Source organism: Dipteris shenzhenensis, chromosome 9 (assembly GCF_047967505.1).
Source record: "Dipteris shenzhenensis isolate YYH24624 ecotype China chromosome 9, Dip_SZ_1.0, whole genome shotgun sequence".
In the NCBI taxonomy this organism is placed as follows: domain Eukaryota; kingdom Viridiplantae; phylum Streptophyta; class Polypodiopsida; order Gleicheniales; family Dipteridaceae; genus Dipteris; species Dipteris shenzhenensis.
In genome coordinates, this window is record NC_141604.1 from 42,903,885 (window position 1) to 42,921,102 (window position 17,218).

The 17,218-nt window shown below is 39.5% G+C and overlaps 1 protein-coding gene across 1 annotated transcript; it reads left to right on the forward strand.

Annotated features, from left to right (window-relative positions):
• The first annotated feature begins 3,120 nt into the window (after nt 1-3,120).
• Nucleotides 3,121-7,156, forward strand: LOC147898668 (ubiquitin-conjugating enzyme E2 8-like). Its single transcript, XM_087379804.1, has 4 exons — nt 3,121-3,365; nt 3,756-3,883; nt 6,266-6,370; nt 6,609-7,156. Exons 1-4 carry the CDS (start codon nt 3,296-3,298, stop codon nt 6,750-6,752), a joined length of 447 nt encoding a protein of 148 aa, XP_087235930.1. The 5' UTR covers nt 3,121-3,295; the 3' UTR covers nt 6,753-7,156.
• Nucleotides 7,157-17,218: the final 10,062 nt, after the last annotated feature.

Genomic DNA, 17,218 nt, shown 5'->3' on the forward strand with positions numbered 1-17,218 from the left:
CCATGATTCAATCTCTTGGCCTTTTGCTTGAGCAGGCTCATTGGCTTACCCTTTCTGCCATGTGCAGCTCTTCCCTTTGGAGGCACACTAAATTTCTTGGTACCTGCCCCAGCTGCTGTTGTTGCAAGCCCTGGCCCTTTGCCAGCTTTCCTTGCAGTTGACTTGGTTCTTGCCATCACTCTGAGTGTTTGCTGACGTGGCAGCATGGGAGTACCTTCTCCTTTGGTTGTGACCGGTTTGGATGAGCCTAGTTGGCTGGGTAGCTCCCATGCTCACACGGGTTCTTGATTGTGCAGACTTTGTGTAAGTACCCGAGCTGTTCTTGGATGGTCACATAGAGTTGGCTCCCATTGTGAGTGGCTTTGGAAAGCCCTTGTTGTGCAGGGTAGCCCATAGCTAATGGTTCTATTCTTGGTGCAAGCTCCGAAGATGCAGGCTGCTCTATCACTGTCTGATGCACACTAAAGGTCAAGTGGGCACTTGTGGCAGTTAAGGGAATTGTGTGATCCAGTATGGATTGCTAGGAACAGTTCCATGCTCATTGCAAGCTCTCCAAACCTTTCCATCTAGTTGCAAAAGTCTTCTTGTGCATTAATGAGGATGTTGTTGAACTACAAGTTGTTTCTAGAAATCCATATATTCCAAAAGTGCATGTACTATGCAACCAAATATCCTACTTAATTTTTTGGGCATCCCCCAAAAGAATAGTTTTCCAATCACTGGGTTCTCCTTTTTGCATCCGTATACTTTTCCTCACAGTCCTTGCTGTAGGAAAAGAGACAAACAGATGGAAAACATCCTCCTTGTGGCCAGGACAACTTTTACAAATCCTGTCACCTTTACCAATACCTTCTCTCTTACTACTAGTCCACATTGCATTGGTATAAGTTTCCACACATTCCTTGCTGTAGGACAAGAGACAAACATATGAAAACACCTCCCAGTGGCCAGGAGATCTTTTACACTTTACATCACCTTTACCAATGCCTTCTCTCCTACTGCTAGTGGACACTGCTTTATGTAGAATCAGCCATAGTAGTGATGACATTTTTTTAGGAATCCTCTTCTCCTAGATGAGTTTGAACCTTTTTTCCACTGACAAATGCTATCTGAAACCTTCCATCTTGAGTTGAGGACCCTATAGATTTCTTTTGCATCATTTTTTAGTGTAGTGATAGGAAGGAACTGGGTTAACCCTACCCAAGTGAATTCCTTCCAATAGACAAGAGTTGTCCCTCCCTTCCATTAAACTTCCCCAAAGGTTGATCTTGCCCATGACAAGCTGTTGGTCCATGTTTGATAGTCCAAATTCCCTTCTTATCTCAAGCCATCCCTTCCATCTGAACTCCCCCTTGACCCATAGTTGGCCCCAACTCTAGAGCCCTTTTTAAAGAGAATATTGGCTTTCAAAAAGTCTAAGTCACTAAGAGGGGATCCTTTGTGAATCGCAGACACCCATATTGAGTCTAGAGTCATAAAATCCCCTTTGTGAGAAGAAAGGATATCACATTCAACGGCCTCAAAGGCTTTTTATAAGGAATTCCAATGAGCTACCGTTAGTTGACTAGGGTTCAAGCTTGTAGAGGGTAGAGAGCATAGGATAGTTTTTCCACTTGGGAGTCTGTATGGGTCTGACATCTATAAAGTTTTTGAGTAGAAGTTGGGCCTAGGTCCTTTTGAGGATTGAGTATAGCTTTAATGATGCAACTCCTTGAGAGCTTGAAAATCAGTGCCATTTTCCTTTCAATAAGGCAAATCTGCTAGATTCCATGTATCATTACGCATGATGAAATCATACTCAATTGACATAGCAACCATCCAAATTTTATCCTCTTGTGATCTTCAAAGGAGACATACCCATATGGTAATGGGTATGGGTTAACCATTACAATAAGTAATCTAGATGCATGATGAGAAGCTAAGTCCCATATGGTAATGGGTATGGGTTAACCATTACAATAAGTAATCTAGATGCATGATGAGAAGCTAAGTCCCATATGGTAATGGGGTAACCATCCCATTACCACATATTGTAATGGGTTAACCATTACAATAAGTAATCTAGATGCATGATGAGAAGCAAAGTCCCATATGGTAATGGGTTAACCATCCCATTACCACATATTGTATCTAATAGCCATTTGGGCATCTTTTTGGATGCTTGAGTTGCTATCGTTTCCTCATTTTTTGTACATTCCATAGATGCCTCATTTGTGGGCTGATCTATGGACAAACTAGCATGCTAATTTTTGCTAAAATGGGCTATGGCCCCACTATTATAGGTTGCATTTTAGATGTGAAATTGAAAGTTGCACATCTAGCTGACTCATATTGTACAGGGGCATCAAGGAACTAAACACATCTTGTGGAAAAATTTTCATGCTATTTTTTGCATGACAGCAAAGGCTAAACTGAGTTCTCCACAAACACATTTCTACCTACTTTAATCTGCGTGCTAGATGGTAGAGTTTGTACTCTTTGCTTTCAAAAGTTTAACCCATAAAAATGCATTTTATAGCTTTGCCATCAAGCTTGGTTTGCTTTATTGCTCTTGCACTAATGCATATGACAACATCCAAACACTTGGAAGCGTGCAATTGAAGGCTTTCTACCATGCCAAGCTTCAAATGGAGTTATTGTCTATAAGGCTTTCGTGGGCATATATTTAGCACGTATGTTGCACACAAAAAGTATCAAGTGAACTTTGACTAGCCAAATTGTTCAATTGAAATATGTATGGCATAGTACATTGATGAACAATGCCTTTGTCTACCAAGTAAGAAGCATGAAACTCCTTTGACACATCCTCCCACCTCGATCGATACAAAGAGTACCAATTTTGCTATCTCAAATTTATCGTTCATTGGATATATACCCAAGTGAATGCCAACCGGTGCCTGCAACTGCGACGGTTCCGGTGAACTTGAGGCTGAAAAGTGGCGGAGGAGATGTCTTGACGGAATGCGATCGGAAAGATCAAAAGTGCGTGACCGAAATGTGAGAGTTAGGAATAATTAAAAAAAAAAAAGTGAAGGAAAAAAAAAAAAGGGGGCAGTGAGTCATGATGATGAACCATTGAGGACGGCAGGGCCCTTTTAATGTAGTCTTATGAGCTTTCACATCTTCATCTTCATCTTCATCTTCATCTTCTTTTGATACTCAGCAAAAAAAACTCTGCTTTTTTCTGTCCCTCTTTTTGCCCTTGCATCTCCTCTGATCCCTCCCATTTTCCTTCTTCCTCTTTCCCGATCTCTCCCTCCCCTGCTTCCCCCCCGCCCCGCCCCCCCCTTGCCTCATGGCCTCCAAACGTATCCTCAAGGAGCTCAAGGACTTGCAGAAAGACCCCCCCACTTCCTGCAGCGCCGGTCAGTATCCTTCGATGTGTGGCGCGTTTGCAAACTCCTTTTTTTCTTTGCCTGCCGACCACCGGCCTGGTTTTCCGGGCCCTGCAGAGAGGTCAGTCGAGTTTGGTTGAACACGTTCTCCCTGAGCCTCACTGAACGACTCATCTGTTGTAACAGCTGACCGGTCTTTGCTTGTATAGGTCTAGTTCTTGCATCTGGACAGCTGAGCTTTTTATGCCACTCGCTTTTTTATTTCTGAACCGGTTCTTGTCTCTTTTAGCTTGCTCGTTTTTGAAAGGCAGGCGGCTACACCTTCTGAGTTCGATGCAGTCATGGGCTGCGTTGAACGTTGGATACTGAGATGCCCATGATCTTGCTGCTGTTATCTGATTGTAAGGGCGCTTTGTTTAGGTCCGGTGGCGGAGGATATGTTTCACTGGCAGGCGACAATCATGGGACCTGCGGATAGTCCTTATGCAGGGGGCGTGTTTTTGGTGACAATTCATTTTCCTCCAGATTACCCCTTTAAACCTCCCAAGGTATGGCTCTTCTACTCTAGAAATTTTGTTTAAAATCTGAAGCCTTGGGGCTTTGCTGAAGGAACCGTCGTGGAATGATCTATCCATGAAATATTGTATCGCTTACCCGATGCATTTGGCATGTCCGTACCTGCTTGCTGTCTGCTTTTTTTTGGGTCTTCCAGACATCTAAATAGTCTCACAAAGTTATTCTTAGATCTGTTTCGAGGCATTCTTTTATGCTGCATAACATGCTATGCAGGACATTGCCCACTCTGTGTAGTGGCTGAAGCCTGTTTGTGAATTTTGTTGATGGTAAATGTAGGAAGACATCCACTTCCCAGTCATCGGGTAGTATCAGAGGCAAGCAGTTTTAGTTGCCATGGCGTTCATATTTTGGTGATTAGGTTTTTTGTTGTTGACTTATGCATATTGTACCTTCTTTAAATGATTATTATTGAGCGTTTCGCTAATTGAATACAGCGAAATGATGAGAAGTATTTCTCCGGAGGGCTGTGCTTGATTGTAAAATTAAAGACTTGGCTGCTCAATTGGTGGCAAATTCTTCCATTTGCAATAGAGATGACATGGTATAGCGTTATTGACAACTGGGTTGAATATATGTGGTCAAGTATTTCGAAGTTTTTGGAAGGTCTTCTTACGAAATGACTTGTTGATTGAACTCACCAAGCAAACGTTCACTTCAAGTCTTAGATAAGTCATGGTATGGCTGACGAGTGCAATTTGGATGCAAGGGGCTTGAATTCAAAATTGAAAATTTCATAAGTTTTTACATGGGTCGATGTAATGAGTGTGAGAAACATATGGAGCTTTTGGTAAAGCGCAGGTTAAAATGTGTATAGCATGTATCCATATAAGCCTCTTGAGGTTTTTATGAAATTAGACAAGTGGTCTGTTTGTCTTGTTGCCTCCAATGAAATGTTATACATGCTTTTGTGGGTTTTGAAGTGTTTGTTTGTCTAGAAGACAGAATGCAAGGTGTTACTTACGAATATTTTTGTCCAAGTGATAATCAGCCGTTCAATTATATTGAAATATCTTACGAGGGTGCAAAAGCCCAACGGCTAAAAATTTTCACAACAAAAATCTGAATTTGTACGATTGGATATCTTCTAGTCGTATAAAGGTATATTTTCCTATCACCTTAGCGGACATGCATATTCTTTGAATTTTTGTCCAAGTGGTTATCAACGGTTCAAGTATATCGAAATATCTTACACGGATGTAGAAGCCCCGACAGCTAAAAATTGTCACTTTAGAACAACAAAAACCTGAATTTGCACGATTGGATATATTCTAGTCTTATGAAGGTATATTTTTCTATCACCTTAGCAAACATGCAAATTCTTTGAATTTTCGTCCGAGTGGTGATCGAAACATCTTAGAAGCCCCAACAGTTAAAATTTTTAACTTTGGAACCAGATTTTTATAATGGGATACGTTCTAGTCTTACAAACGTATATTTAATTTGCTCGATTGGATATATTCTAGTCTTATGAAGGTATATTTTTCTATCACCTTAGCAAACATGCAAATTCTTTGAATTTTCGTCCGAGTGTTGATCGAAATATCTTAGAAGCCCCAACAGCCAAAAATTTTCACTTCGGAACAAGATTTTTATAATTGGATACGTTCTAGTCTTACAAAGGTATATTTTTCTATCATCTTAGCGGACATGCAAATCCTTTGAATTTGGACATGCAAATCCTTTGAATTTTCGTCCAAGTGTCCAACTATTTTGAAATATCTTACACGAGTGGAGAACACCACCGTCTAAAAATTTTCACTCTAGAACAACAAAAACTAAAATTTGTATGATTGGATACGTTCGAGTCTTTCAAAGGTAAGACTCTCAAACGAGTGGAGAACACCACCGTCTAAAAATTTTCACTCTAGAACAACAAAAACTAAAATTTGTATGATTGGATACGTTCGAGTCTTACAAAGGTAATTTTCCTATCACCTTAGCGGACATGCAAATTCTTTGAATTTTCGTCCAAGTGGTGATCAACTGTTCAACTATATCGAAATGTCTTACTTGGGTGCAGAAGTCCCAACATCTAAAAGTTTCACTTTAGATTCTAGAACAACAAAAATCTACGATTGGTTATATTCTAGTTTTTTAAAGTTATATATATTGCAAGGTCTTATGATACGTATTTGGCTATGATATCAGCTTGCAGAGTGTTAGTTTTCTATTTCTTTTTGTGATATGGGATGAGGAATTAATATTTTATACATTATATTCATGTCTAGTGCAAATAGGACTCATGAATAAGTTCATGCCAATATGTATGCAAATCAATATACAAATCTTCGTTGTGTTGGTGCACTCCAGTCCTTAGCTCATTAACTTGTGGTTCTGTTTCGTTCATATTCCAGGTTGCCTTCAGGACAAAGGTTTTCCATCCAAACATCAACAGCAATGGCAGTATATGCTTGGATATACTTAAAGAGCAATGGAGTCCAGCGCTGACAATTTCAAAGGCAAGTTTGTGCAATCCAGGGACAGAAGTTGATTTACCTGCTGAGATCCTGTTAGATTTTTAACATGTCTCCATTTTGTCTCTATGATAGGAACGTGAGGTTTGGACAAGGGTTCTATACAGTTCTGACTTGAGTCATAGTTATATTGTGTACTGAAATTTGTATTGATCAATTCATTTATAATATTTTTGAGCGCATATATGCTGGACGTTCATCTGTCTCTGTTTTTTGTGAACAGGTTCTCCTTTCTATATGTTCTTTGCTTACGGACCCCAACCCAGATGATCCCTTGGTTCCTGAAATTGCCCACATGTATAAGACTGACAGGCCAAAATACGAGGCAACCGCAAGAAATTGGACCCAGAAATATGCCATGAGCTGAAGGATAATCTTCCTGGAAATCGGGTGGTCTTTTGTAATTAAAACAAAATGATAAAAAACATTTTATAGGTGGGCATTTAATACTCCTGCTTTTGAAATCAAGCTTTTGAAGTCTTTGTTCAAGCATGTTAAAAAATGGAAGGCTGTCAGCTTCTATTTCAAGATATGACCCAACTATCCTAATAGATAGATAACATAGTGGTGGATGCCCTTGTTGAAGGAAGAAGTGATCATGAAGCTGAGAGCATAGCATCAAATGTCGAATACCCGAAAAGGGAAGGCATGCTTTGCATTCAAAGCTTAAAAAGTATACTCATGGAATAGGGCGAGGTTGCATCATCTCTGATTTTGGATTTGATATTGGAGTGAAAAAGAAAAGTAACTTACTGATTAGTCTCTTTTTAATTTTGAGTAACTCCAGGGAAATGGTTTTTACTTTCAAGTACATGCTTCTGTATTGTAACTTATAAGTCGAAGGTTGAAATTTTTGTTCAGTGACTAGGTTAGAGCTCGAATTAGATTGCAAACCTTCCTTCAAAACTGTAAAAAGCTGCGCAGGGAACATGAGCTTGGGTTTTCCATACCTTGCTTACACTCGTAGATTCTATCACTTCTTTGATATTCAAAGTGTACTGAAAGGTGCTTTCAGCGAAACTTGGAATCTCAATTAATATGATCAATTGTATAAAGTAATGGTTCAAGCTCCGGCACAATAGTGGCATTGATTTTTTGGGTCAGATTGGTACTCATAAAACTTGTTATGATGCTGACAGTTTGGTTCTGGGAATATCATGGTTATGCTTTTATTTGTGCATTTCATTTAAGAGAGATTGCTGTCAAACTGCATATTGAACATTGTATGTTTGAAGATTTCAACAGGTACGGTTCCTTGTTGGAGCTAACAGTTGTTTGGTGAAGTGAAAAAAGGGCTGCTCAATGTTTTGCAAGGGAATTTTCTCAAATTGCATGTATGTAGGTAATCCCCCTCATCTGCTGGTTTAGGTCGAGTTCATAGAAATAACTTTTTCTAGTCATAGCGATTTGAAAGTCTTGATTTACCATGTCCCCTGAATGTGCAAGCCAATTTAACTGAAATCTGTAGCCTGCCTTGGCAGTGGAAAAGCTTTTTGTAACGTATTTAGCTTTTGATGCTACCGAATTTTTTTGATGTGGATTCATGCTTACTAGTGGAAAAGCCTATTTGTAACGTATTTAGCTTTTGATTGTACCGATTTTTTTGATGTGGATTTGTCCTTACCAGGTAGGCTTTCAGCATTGAGCTGCTTTTTCTAGTTCATACGAGCTCCTACCCATCGCCTTTGTTAGCTGTCTGCCTAGCATGAAAAATAAACGGGTTCTTGGTTTTGATTTTGGCCAATCTAAGTGTAAGGGCTAAAAGTAGTTAGACGTTCCTATATTTGATGGGCTGCAAGAAAAGATGTGCATGTGATCATGAGCTCGCATAATGTTTTAGTTGATATATTGTGTAAATTGTAGGCACAATGGAATTCCAAAATGGGTTAGTGTTTACGAGGATGTAATGATGAGGTGCTTTTGCTTTCTGGTGTATATGTTGGGTTGTTTGTCTTGTAATTTGTTTAATGGTGAGGAGCTAGGTAGGTGTGCAATATAACCATTGGATACCTAAAGTGGTGAAGATGTGAAGGTGCTTGAACCTAGGTCTTACAAAAGTGACCATGATGCTTTGTTGAACGAGTAGAGATGTGCCAAGGTATACAATGAGGATGGAAATCCTCCATGTGTCTAGCGACTTCTAGTTTAACCATTCATGGAAGACACCCCCTTGTGTGATGGGTGCAAAGTCCCAAGCTCGCTCATCCAAATTTCTTGTACATTCTTGCTTCTCTCAAGGCAATATTGAATGGCTTCTTGGAATTTTCAAAGATGGTACTTCTTGCTTTGTTTCCTAGCTAAATTCCTATTATACAACTTTAAGGTCAATAAAAGGTACATCTAAAAGAGGGTAGGATATGGCTTGGGCTTTGGTCTTGCTACCAATCTTTTTTGAAGCGCTCTAGTGTAAAAAGTTTAGTAGGTGACCATTTGCCATTTTGTGTAGCGTACATTGAGGTCGATAAGAGTTGGTTATGTTAGCCATTGGCTAGTTGATAACTTCTTTAGGCTACTTCTAGCAATCTTTAGTACTAGGTGCATTGTGACGTGTTGCTTGTGCTATGAAGGATCTAGTTTGTGCTTGTGAGAAAGATAGTGTTATGTTTTGGGGAGTCTCGATTGTAGGTGTGTTTGAACCCTTAGTAGGGGCAAGTTCTTTCCTACGTGTGGAAGATCCAATATAAAGATAGTGTTATGTTTTGGGGAGTGCTCGAGGATACAACGTTGCAAGAAGTGCTTGAGGATGCCATGTTGTGAGAAGTGCTCGAGGATGTGTTTGTGATAGTCTCGATTGTACGTGTACAATTCCTCAAGATCCTTGATTAGGGATGAGTTCTTTCAAATGGTGGGAAGACACAGTGGACATGTAGTTTTCATGTTTCACGCCCTAGGGAGTGTTTCAGCATAGACCTTGCAGTGAGTGCTTTTATGATGCCTTGTTGCAAGTATTGCTTTTATGATTTTAACGCAATTCATGAACTATATGCTCTCCATGAATTATACACTTTCCTAATTGGCACCAATTTGCATTTTCAGGGTTAGTCATACACTTTGTCATGACTAAGTTTGCTTAACTTTTGAAGACCTTTGTATAAATGATATTGGGAATAATAAACAGGATGATAGAGAGGGCAAGGATACAATCAGCACGCCAACTTGATCATTCTCTCTTAGAAGAGATGGAAACCAGCTCCATTGCTATCTTTGCTTTCTGTTCTCTCCTTCCAAAGCTCAAATTGTGATCAAAACCTTTAAGAAAGTCGAGGCATTTGGACAACGCTACTCAATTGTTACTCTTCTGGATATTCTTATGGTGCATAGCTATTTCTCACAAGTTGAAGTTAGATCAGAGTCTGTAGACGCTTTGGCTTAGCTTTTGTCCGATGTCAAGCATCATATTCATCTTCATCCTTGTGTGATTTTCATTGTGAAAATCTTTGGAGCATCGGGATCTTTGGTTCTATCCTTGCTTTTGTGTGAATGTCACACAAGCTACAATGGAACATTGTTTGTACAAGGTTGGGAAGAAGAGATTGTGTGGATCTCCTACCGAACTCTGTGGAGTTGCTATGCAGATGTGGATGGAAAGTGGAATAAGAGGGGGCACATTCAAGAGTGGGCAAATCAAGGATAGAGCGAGGAAGCTAGGTTTGAGCGCATGGAAATGGATAAGGCAAGGGATTGTTGGGAAGGGGGGGGGGGGGGGGGGGGTTGCACTGGCATGTTCAAAGATAAGATGGTTAAATATTCACACCAAGATAATCTTCTTTTTATTCATTTGCACTTTGTGTAATTAGTACATATCCATGGATTAAATTTCTAGAATTTAAATTTCATTGTAATTGAAATTGTATGAATTGAAATTTTGGAAGATAATGTCTTTGTTTTGCACTTTCCCGCGTTCTACATATCATAGCATGTGCAGAGCATATCGATAAAACAGGAAATCCTTTCTTGTATCTATTTTTTTGACTTCCATTTTCCATTTTGTCCAAAATATTGTAGTTTCATGTGTCTTTGCAAGGGTTAAATGCTACATGCACAAAATGCAAACTCCTATGTGCTGTGCATATACTATGAATGCAAATTACTATGTGTTGATTGCAACTTGCTACAAACCCAAGGAGGGCATGTTCCTTGGTCTTCTAATTTTAGAGAGGAACAAGACAACGCTAACCCCACACGAACGTGTGGTTTTGTGCTAATGATGCAAACTCCTATGCGCTATGCATATAATATGAATGCAAATTACTATGTGTTGATTGCAACTTGCTACAAACCCAAGGAAGGGCATGTTCCTTGGTCTTCTAATTTTTGAAGAGGAAGCGTGACAACTCTAACCCCACACGAATGTGTGGTTTTGTGCTAATGAGGAGTACAAAATGCTTTCCAACTATATAACACTTCTGTCATTTTTAATAATCAGTTTCAAGCTCAATTTCACAAAGTGCTATATGCCAAATGCGACATGCCATATGGTGAATAGAACAATTGTACAAATCTTAAATCAAAGAATATAATTAAATCTTCTTTCTTTATATAGCTGCCTACATGGATCTAGGTCCAAAGAATTTGGATTTCTTTAGAGCAAAATCACACAAACAATTGAGGAGTCCTTAAGATTTCCATCTATCCCCACGAAGCTTTCATGAGAGTTCACCTCAATTAAAACAAACTTTGTTAAAAACTTGGTCATGAATATTCCCTACTAATGTTTATGTGGTCTCTCCTTAAAATATGGTTGTGCCAAAGTTCTTGCTTTAATAGTGTTATGAGTAGATGAATTTGAATTGATTTGCAATTTTTGATTTCATTATATTGTGGCATTGCAACATGCAACAAGTGCAACCATTCAGCTTTTGTTTGCTTTACTTTCCTTTCATTGGCAATGAGCACTCCTTAAGCCAACAATTTCCTACATGGCATGAAGTTTACACCCACCATGAACAAATAATTCAACAAAATAAAAACAAGTTCCACAAACTCATGCCTGATATATCCCCAAACAAAAGATAACATTTTTTTAACCTAGGAAAAGAGATGGACTTATGCAACAAATATCATCAGCTTCAAACCCTCAAAAGGCATACACAATAATGCCAAATAGCCTCTATTTATCATTGAGATGATTGAACTATGAACAAAGCTACTGCTAGATGACATATTGTTAAAGAAAATGCATCACAAGTGCAGCACCATTGCATTTGTTTCTCTCCAAACTACTGGCACAGTTTAAACCTTCACTCTCCTGCTTCTAGTGCAAGCCCTACTATGGCAGTACTCACACCATCAAACATCAGGTACAAATTTTCCTAGGGCTCTCCTCCTAGCATACACTGGAAAAGAAGCATATAACATAGGAGGCACAACAATACATTTGGCCCTCTATTTTCCTCTTATGACATCTAGTTACACAAGCCTTTCGGGTGAAAAACTAGAAGCATTATCCACATAAAAATGTAGGGTTGGTAGTCTTTGATGAAGTTTCATTGTTGAAAGGTCAAAATGCATTCATTATTGTAGACATGTGCATGTTTTATCAAACACAACTAGCTAGGGCTGTTTGGAGGTGTGGACATTCATCTTTGTGGTGACTTATGTCAAGCTAGCCCAACCAAAGACTCATAGATCTTCTCTGAGAGCATAATCATGACATTTTTCTCAATTCCCCTTCTTACATCCGTCAAGCAACTGACATAAGACATAGATGTTGCAACAACACAACAAAAATCCCTGACGTCCCAAAAGCCACCGGTGGTCTACACCTACAACTTAGCCTCAAACCTAGCATGATCGTTGAAATCTATTCATGCAATGTTCACATCCCCAATGGGCTTGTAAATGGTGTCGACACAATTTCTAGACATTCGCAAACACACACATAACCATCCATTGCCTGGATTGACTTCCATGACAAACGTGTTAGAAGCCAAACATGCTACAACATAATTTTTTTGTATTCAAGTAACACCTCAACTACATGGACTCCAATTCAACAAATAAATCATGACTTTCGAATTGGGAGAAACCATCTCGATACTATGTGCTGCACACAATTTCCCATCCAACCAGCTGCACCCAGAACTATGCATCATGCACTAGGGCTTTCATTGGATTTGAAGGCCTTCGATCCAAAAGACATCAAAGCACATGGCCTTGTGTACACTGGTTTGTTTCTTGAGTGCGTGATTCATCAAACATTTACCTTCTACACCTACGCGAAAACAAGTATATCAAGGTGGATCCAACAATACTCCAAGAAATCAAACACCGTAAGTCACTATGTGCTTGGCCCATTGTAATAGTTTGAGTTCATGACCAAAAATACCAATAGGCCAACCCTACAATCTCTCACATGAGTTGGAAATCCTCTCGAGACAAAAAGTATTTTCATAGCATCAACCCTTTGTTTGCAAGAAATGCATGTACCGTCGACACATCCCATACAACTTCCACAATTCAATTGCATTTCTAGAACATAAGGCGTAGGGATTGCAATATATTACAAACAAGACCTCAAACTTCTAAGAGAAGACTAGTCCTTCCAAGAAGGTGTTGAATGCTTGCTCACTACATTCTGATCCCAAAAATTGTAATGCATTGTAGTACTCATTGTGTACATATCGATAAAAACCAAAACACAAATTCTACTACACTTACTCCAGCTACCCGTGACAATAATCCCAAGAACTAAAACATATGTCTTAGGTGACTTTAACATTGATATCAACAAAACTAGCACAAGTGTCACATAGCTCCACTAGTTCATGTCTATGCACAATATGAAACAATTGACAAACCAACAACAATCCATGGGTCAACCTTGGACCACATTTAACAACAACACGTGCACTAACAACCAGTCATGTGGCACAAACTTTGTAAATTGGTCACTACACTTGACAACATTTGTTACTATAAATAAAAATCCTTAACTTGAGATTATCTTTCCCTCTGGATGTCATTGGCCATCTCTTGTGAGTAAGCTTGTTGTTCACATTGTTTTTCGCAAGCCATGTATCACACACACACACTCTCTCTCTCTCTCTCACACACACACACACACACACTTACCATTCTCCTTTTTTTGTTGCATCCACTTAATTTCTAAATTTTCTCTTTTCTTATTTTTTCTAATTCCTTTTCCTTCTCTCTCACAAACACTCCCAAATTTTTCATGATTCCTCCTAATTTTTTTCCAATTTCTTTCTTAAAGCTCTAAATCTCTCTCTCTCTCTCTCTCTCTCTCTCTCTCTCCCCCTCCCCCATCTTTAACCAATTTTCTCTTATTTTCTTCCCTATTTTTTCCTCTTCCTTCCCCACTATTTTCCCTAATTTCACTTGATTTCCCCCCAATTATTTTTATTTGATTTTTTAAACTAACTTTTTAAATCATTTTTCCTTTTTTTGAAATTCTCTCTAGGCCCCTTTTTAAACACCTTTAAAGTCCACATCGAGCTGTTTAAGTTTGTGTTTAAGCCACTATTTTATTGTGACCCTGATAACAAGGGAGGGGTGTTTATGACACCTGTCTTCCCAATTAAAGTTAAGCTAGTTCGCACCATGTTTTCTTGTTGGATGGTGGCAGGTATGCAGACTCTCCTCTTTAATAAAAGAGATGATTATCCGGAGTTCACCAAGCTCCAAATTTTTTTTGCTTTTTTTTTTCCAAAAACATTATTGTCATTTCTTATCAAAGCTCTTATATACTTTTTATGCAATTTTGGTCTTTACCTACATACTTAAACTCTTCCTTAATTCTATAATGTTCTCTTTCTATCCTTTACCTTGACTCTTTTGTCTTTTCACTATGCAAAAGGGGTTGTTGTCTTGTCTTCCACACGCATGTCCTTTCCTATCTGTAACTTTAGACGGTTGCACATAGTACACTGAAGTCATTAAGGCCTTTTTTGGCTTGTTGACTCCTTTCTCTAACTTGTAGCCTATTTTCCTTTTAGAAATTCTCATGGGATGTTTCGCTCCAATCAGAAGCTCTCAACAACCCTCTTTCGACTCCTTCTCCCTCATCCCAAGCATCTTTGGATGGTTGCACTTATTACATTTAAGTCATCATGGCATTGCCTTTTGACTCAATTGCTCGCTGAGCAATTTTCTCTTTCTTTCTAAGAAGTCTTCCACCCCAAAAAATTCTCAGATTAGCCCACTCCATCCCTTGTATGGCTATCATATAAACTCTTTTTTCCCCTGGTTACTTGCAAAACCAATAGTTCCCATTGCTCCAAAATCGCATGTCTTACTCAAGCACTTCTCTTACTCTTTTTCCACTACTTATTTGTTGACACTTCTAAAACATTACTAGTCCTTTTCGGGTAGACATTGGGTCATCACACTAGGTGATGACCTACTGTCTCACCTAGTGTGTGTATCCTACTGGGGCAAAGGTGGGTACACACACACACACACTATTCTCCTTTTTCTTTTGCATTGACTTAATCTCTTAATTTTCCCTTTTCCTATTTTTTTCTAATTCCTTTTCCTTCTATCTCACAAACCCTCCCTAATTTTTCTTGATTCCTCCTAATTTTTTTTCCTCTAAATTAGACAAAATATCCTCCAAATTGGTTACTCTAGGAGGGATACCACATGATAGTCAAAGATTAAGATAAATATTTAATTTCTAAATCCACATGATAATGATAGTTTAGGAGGGATACCACATGATAGTCAAACATAAAGATTTAATTTCTAAATCCATGTAGTAACTAGTTTGAATTCCTTTCATGTATGTAAGTTTTAATTTATCATCCCGTGTCAGGAAACCTACCAACCACAATAAAAATCCAACCCCTTATGTTGCCAAGACTAGTGAGAGCCACATTGCCATAACCTCTCTACTCTTAAGACTAGTGAGAGACACATTGCCATAGTGGTAGAAGAGCAGGCTAAAAGGCATGGCTGGTAAGTCTATTTCTCTTATAATTTATTGTTTTATTTTTTAATTATCCGTATATGGCTTTTCATCTAACTCTCATAATTTGAGAGCATAGGAATTTGTGATTCACCATCCTCTTACATACACAGAGTATAGGTATGCACAGAGAGTATGGTGAGGCCCTTTTTCTAGGAGCTAGAGCATTAGAGATACGAGATGGATTGGGCTGCAGTGGCCTCTTGGAATGTAAGTCTACTCCAATCATCGTTGTTCTCAAGCATGTTTGATCAGACCATTGATATTACAATTAAGTTATAATCTCATTTTTTAAGTTGTTTCATTCTTATGGTGAGCATGTGGAAACCATAGGTGACACTGAGGAGGAGGATCTTGCAAGTGGAGACATGGGGGAGAGAGAGGAGGGCAAGGAATCACACAGAGGCCTAGAGGCCGTAGGATCCTGCTAAGGTGGGGACGAGTCTAGTAGCTCAAAGGAGGATGAGTAGTGGTTTTGCCATTTTTTTCAGGTATAAGTCGAGTAGGGCAAGGTCTGAGACATCTTCTTCCCCATGTATGTTGTGGGCTTGCCCCTCAGATCTAAAGTTCCAGACTCTAGTGCAAATGTGAATGGCTCCTCCAAGTTGTGCAATCTCTTAGACCCTCCTAGGTTGGTTAGTATGCACAATGGAGTCAACTATCCTTCCAAGAGTCATCTCTGACACCACCCGCCTTCGGGTAACATCAGTTAGTATGTGGTCATCCTCTTCTTCTACAGTTCCTTGAGTGTCTCCTGTAGTACCATCACTGTGCTCAACTAGTTCATCATCTTCTTGTATAATGGTCTTGTCTTTGAGTCACCCCGCTGACCTCTCCACCACCTTGTTTGGTACTTGTGGTCATCATCCATGCTGATACATGTGGGGATTATTAAAAAAACCAAAAGGCATTCGTTCATACATTAGATTAGCCAAACCAGGTGCAGATACTTCCTAGATCACCTCTTGCACCTTCCGTGAAGTACCAAGGGATTCAGGATCCTCTTTTGGGCATAACTCCACCATGTTGATGGCAGGACCCCCATCCAATTTGATATGACAGCTTCTTCCGTGTCTAGTCCAGCATGTTCCAACAAGTACATCAAACTCTCTCCGTCATCTCAGGCTATCGTTTCATAGGTTTCATCTTGGAAGGGTGAGTCCTCCATATAGGCCAACTCTTCTTTCCATATGGGCCAATCCCCAAGTGCCCATTGCTCCTCTCCCACCCCTACTTCTTCTTCAAGATCCCCTTCCCCAAGTTCCATAGGTCGGTGATGAGCCCTACCAATATCCATGTCTATTTCCAAGGATGTGAATCCCAAAGGCAACCAAATTTCATCACTTGACCAATCTTGAATGGCCATTGCTGAATGCAACCATGGTCTACCGAGAAGTAGAAAATACGTCTGCTCACCCCCCCAAGTTCCACAAGTCGGTGATGAGCCCTACCAATATCCATGTCTATTTCCAAGGATGTGGATCCCAAAGGCAACCAAATTTCATCACTTGACCAATCTTGAATGGCCATTGCTGAATGCAACCATGGTCTACCGAGAAGTAGAAAATACGTCTGCTCACACTATAAAATTGGATAGGATTGGAACTCCCCCAATCTTCACGTGAACACATTTGATCACCCCCATAGGCTTCACCTTGCATTGATCCTCCATGCGCACTTGAAAATGAACGTCAATTGTAATTTTTTAACCCAATTGTTGAAGCGTATCTCTCGGCATGATGCACTGCTGCCCCACCATCCAAAAATACATCTTTCAGCTTGGGACTTTGTTCCACCGTGAGCTTGGGACTTTGTTCACACATGAGAGAAGTATAGGTTGAACAGTGGTCTAGCATCATCCCATCTTGAATTGGTACTGTCTCTCATGTAGGCCCGCCTTGAAT

What these genes read in the sequence shown, in the direction of transcription:
- LOC147898668 (XM_087379804.1), top strand. Translation starts at nt 3,296, where the DNA reads ATGGCCTCCAAACGTATCCTCAAGGAGCTCAAGGACTTGCAGAAAGAC. An exon ending in CCCCACTTCCTGCAGCGCCG is followed by an intron (nt 3,366 to 3,755) that starts GTCAGTATCCTT and finishes CGCTTTGTTTAG; the next exon opens with GTCCGGTGGCGGAGGATATG. An exon ending in CAGCGCTGACAATTTCAAAG is followed by an intron (nt 6,371 to 6,608) that starts GCAAGTTTGTGC and finishes TTTTGTGAACAG; the next exon opens with GTTCTCCTTTCTATATGTTC.